This window comes from Montipora foliosa, chromosome 12 (assembly GCF_036669935.1).
Source record: "Montipora foliosa isolate CH-2021 chromosome 12, ASM3666993v2, whole genome shotgun sequence".
Taxonomy (NCBI): Eukaryota; Metazoa; Cnidaria; class Anthozoa; order Scleractinia; family Acroporidae; genus Montipora; species Montipora foliosa.
The window spans coordinates 29,670,249-29,675,248 of NC_090880.1; the positions used below are offsets into that span (position 1 = coordinate 29,670,249).

Here is a 5,000-nt window from a genome sequence, read left to right on the forward strand (position 1 = left end):
TTTTGCAATAATTTCGCCATTATTCTAAGAAGTTCGGCATTAAAATTGTGTACCAACATCCCCGGAATAGAATTTGTATGATGAACGACAGGTGTGGTTATTTGGAGACAACAGCGTATCCTCCACATAACCTCAACTTTGGGCACATCACATCACGTGCACAGCGTTCTCGTAACAGTTGCGTCCTTTTTTGCTTGAGATCAGCAATTCGAACAAATTACTATCTGAGAAGACTGCAGAGCGTCTGTCATTTCAAATCCAGGATTATTTTTTTCAGTTATTCCGTACTGTCAGGCATTCCTAAGTTTCCAGTTTCGGCCGTGGGGTCTTCTGTGCACCGGGTTGTCCGACACAATACTATCACTAACTGGTCCGCTTAAGGGTCTAAAGGATTTATTAATCACAGGTTAACTTGACAACTAGTCTTTCGAAAGTTTGCTTGGTCGCGAGAAATAGGAAGAACATATTTGAGCTTAATTACCCGCCGCGACCAAATCAATGCAAAAAATAAAACAACCGAAGCGGAAAAAAATCAAGAGACAACCTTTTAAAAACATAAGCCCGAGGAGCAAATGTTTCCCCAAAAGTTACGGCGCGCAAACGTGGAATCATAGTCCTCTACTAACTATGGTGGAATCAATTCTGGAGAGACACGCCAAAGTACTTCTGAGAAGAATCGGAAACATTTCTGCTTCTCGATCTCGTGAATTGACTTTTCTTTCGGAACACATGTTGCGCGCCTCCCGCAAACAACGAAACTTCTTCAACGGTGCCTCCGAAGCAATATAATCCTCGTAGTTTTTTTCCCTATGGTTGACCAGAAATTTAATATTAAGTCTTTTATATTAAAAACTGGACTCAAAAGATGAGAGGAGGATCTATATGTAAAAAAAGACAACATTATGCTAGTACGAAAATTACAAGATTAAACAAATAATAAGCAAGGAAAGGCATCTGTTTATAAACAACTTTTTAAATCTCTAGCTCAGTTTTTATTCAAGGAAGCTGGTAATCATGTCCCCTTTTCTTATAATCCTTATCCGTTGTAGCGAGAGTAATTCTTGAAGAAGATCGTCTTTTGTAGCAGTTATCTTGTTGAACACGTCACAGTAAAGTCTTCAATTACAATCAATACCTTAAAATAGTCTTGGGTGGAATATCCATGTTGAAACGCTTGTTTGCAGGAAGAATTGCTTCATGCTTCACTTGACGATGCAGAGGCAATATGGCGTATACTACGGAGCTTGATGTTCCATGTTCAAATCGAAAGGCCCCACAAATGAAAGTGTCCGCTTAAACTTGTCAGTTGGTAAAGCCAATTTACTTCAACTTAAACAACAATCATGATCGAATGATAGCTATGTGGATGTGTTTTATTCGCAAAAAATAAAAATAAAAACAGGACAAGACGGAGAAAGGTGGATAAGGAAAAGACAACTTATCAACTGCACGAGGTCCTTCTCGTATTGCAGAAAACAAAACGAAGTGGAGCAAATAGTATATCACACGTGAGATCATGGTGAGTAAATGACTGAATTTAATTCCAACGATGAAGGGTGACGATTGCCATTAGCTTTTACTGATCAGCGGAAATGTTTGCTGAAAACCTGGCCACAAGCATACGACCCTAACGGGAGACTGGACCCAACCGCATGGCGAGCGCACGTTGATTTTAACGCTCCCGCAAAAGAATGGTTAACTTCTTGCCCAAAGCCTCTTATTTCACCGGGGCACTTCTGACAGAATTGTTGTTTGTATGAAGAGAGACAAGCTTTTTGTCACTTTGAACGTTTCCACGAATTTATATGGGAAGAAAACGCTCGAAGCGCGGGATCTGACTCCTCGGTTGGAGAGAACATGGCCGACACAAACTATATATCAAGACTTGAAAGACTCAATTGACTCTCTGACCAAAGTAGTCACTGAAGGTTTTGCGACGATTCACTCTGACATGGATAAGCCCCGCAATGATTTTAAAGCTGATTTGGACGAAGTAAGGAGAAAAATTAGAGAACTTTAGTCAAGTTTAACTTATAACCAATGTCTGAAAAAGCCGTCAAAACACAGATCCGCTTCCATGCTGTACATCGGGTAGGGAGAAGAGTAGCGGGTGAAAATAGGCCTATAATTGCTCGTTTCGTAAGCCGAGAAGACAGAGATACGGTATGGTCCAAGAAAGGTAAGATAAAGCAGTCTTCTAGTTATTATATATTAATAACGATGCCTACAGAACAGAGGATTACGATCGAGCTATTCAGTTTGAAAGAAGAGCTTTAATCCTTATGACGAAAACAAGGGAAGAACAGGTAATCCAAAATGCAACAGTCAAAGGCCTTTACCTAATCATAAACAAAGAACGCTATAATCACAAAGCTATCCCTGAGTACCTAAAGTAAAACGCTTTTTACAAACTGCTAAAACCCTCCAAGGCACGAGCCTCGGAACATTAGCTTAATTATGTCATATGCAAATTTTACGGCAAGAAGACCAACTCGCAATTGGTGTTGATGATAACGTTTTCCAACACTTTGGCCTGTTGGGAATGTGGTCTCATAAAACGGGATCTTAAACACCTTTACGTTTTTGTTTTGTTTTTATGTACGGTGCATGTCATCTCGAGTAGGTCCAAACCTTTATTTGTTTACTTTCTCCAAGAATTTTCTTTTTGTGCCTCAGGACTGCGAAATATTTTTTCACTGCTTTGGTTCGAGAGTCTGTATATTTTTTTGCTTGTTTACTGACTTTTGTGCCTCTGGCAATTGCTTTCCTACTGAACATTTAACACTTACTCAGTATTTAATGGGCAGTCGTTGCATTGCCTTGGCGCTAAGGCGTGAAGGAATAGTTTCACAAAACACCGCCACAAGATCAACATGGCTTTGCTTCTTTCAATGTCCGGGGACTAAGAGATAACGCAAAACGAATTGAAGGGAAATGTTCAACTGGCTTCTATCGAAAAAGTTTTCAATTTGCATGTTACAAGACGTTCACTGCACTGAAAACACTAACCACGCATGGTCTGCTGAGTGGGGCTACCAAACTATTTTTAGTACGCACGTAAGTAATAAAGCCGGAGTATGAATACTTTTTAATAATAACTTTAATTTACAAATTGAAAGAACTTTTGTTGACCCCTCAGGGCGCTTTATAATTTGCGACATAAAGGCCAATGACAAAAGTTTAGCCTTGGCTAAAATTTATGCCCCAAATGATGACAACCTAGCTTTCTTGTTAGATTGTTTTGGACACCTTGATGACTTCAAATGCGACGACGTTATCATAGGAGATGATTTCAACCTTGTACTTGATCTAGAGAAGGATAAATCAGGTGGCGTCCTCAAAACGCACCAAAACTGTCGTAAAATCATCAAGGAGTTCTCTGAGAAACTTGATCTATAGTTGATATATGGAAAGCTTTGCACCCGGAAACTAGTAGGTACACGTGGAGACGACGCAGCCCTAAAGTACAGTGCAGGCTCGACTTTTTCTTGATTAGCCAAAGTGTTGCTAATATTACAGCCCTCTCTGATATCCATCCAGGATACAAATCAGATCACTCTATGATAATAGTGAGTAAGTATATATGGTTGCTTTGGCCTTTGTCAGCATCCTAACACATGCGCAAACGACTGTGTCAGGGAAAAACAATTTGTTTCATATTGATGATGATGGTCTCATTAAACAAAGTGGCAAACTGTTCAGTATAACTCACTACATTAATTAAACTTCAGTTATCAAACTAAGAGAGAGAGAAATTGAAAAAAGTTTGGCGATATTCGATAGGGAGTTTATAAAGAGTCTTCCCAATTCCTTGACAAAAACAAGTGTAATATCGTATGTCATACGTCAAAAATAAATTTAATTATTAATTGATGTTTGGGAGAATTGCCAGAAATTGCAAATGATCCTCACTGAAACAGAATTTCGCCTTTTGCCACTGAAAATAGCTTTAAAAAGGTTGTGATACCGTCAAATAAATGACCTGCGAATACAACCGACTCACATCGCTCGGGCCGCTTGCACTTAGGCTATCAAATTAAGAGTTACCCCTTCTTGCATCAGTGCATTGGTATAATTGTTAAAATATCATCAAGCAGTTAAGCCCTTGACTTTTTAAGCCTAATATTTTTGTTGCTTTTTATACTAACTACGCTATGTGCTACTCTACAATCCGAAATAGAAGAAAGTTATGTATATGTACCTCTGTCTAAGGAATAATTTAATTGGGAAAAATTTTGAAGAATAGATTTTCCAAGCAATTTGACAACAGTGCAATAAAACATACATACATATTTAATTATCCTAGATCAAGCTATTGGGTTGGGTGGAACGCTCGTTTTTAGGAAGAATTGCTTCAATTGACGATGCAGAGGCGATATGGCGTATTGTTTGCTGGGGAGCTGGATACTCCGTGTTCAAATCCAACCCTAAATAGGGGACATCCAGTGGGGTTTCTTTAACGCTTGCAAGACCCCACAAATGAAAGTGTCAGCTTTAAGTTGTCAGTCAGTGATAAAGCCATTTAAAACTTAAACAACAGTCATGGTGGAATAGTAGCTATGTGGATGTGAAAGAAACCCTCGGTTATTCGCAAAAAAAAAAAAAAAATACAGGACAAGAGAAAAACTTGGATAAGGAAAAGATAACTTACCCACCGCACGAGTTCCTTCCCGTATCACAGAAAACAAAACGAAGTTGAGCAAATAGCATATGACACGCGAGATCATGGTGAGTAAATGGCTGAATTTAATTCCAACGATGAAGAGTGACGATTGCTATTAGCTTTTACTGATCAGCGGAAATGTTTGCTGAAAACCTGGCCACAAGCATACGACCCTCACGGACATGAGTGAGTATATGGTTGCTTCGTCCTTTGTCAACACCCTAGAACATGCGCAACGACTGTCAAGGGGAAAACAATGTGTTTCTGAATATTGATGATCATGGTCTCATTAACAAAGTGGGAAACTTCAGTGCCACAGGCAGTTCATAACTCACTA

At 39.2% G+C, this 5,000-nt stretch overlaps 1 protein-coding gene across 1 annotated transcript in view; it reads right to left on the reverse strand.

Annotated features, from left to right (window-relative positions):
- Positions 1–4,858, reverse strand: part of LOC137979188 (uncharacterized) — a 13,548-nt gene extending 8,690 nt beyond the window's left edge. Inside the window, exon 1 of the mRNA XM_068826388.1 lies at positions 4,652–4,858. Within this exon, the coding sequence (XP_068682489.1) occupies positions 4,652–4,727 (76 nt within the window). The 5' untranslated portion in view covers positions 4,728–4,858. The remainder of the gene's footprint in view (positions 1–4,651) is intronic.
- Positions 4,859–5,000: the final 142 nt, after the last annotated feature.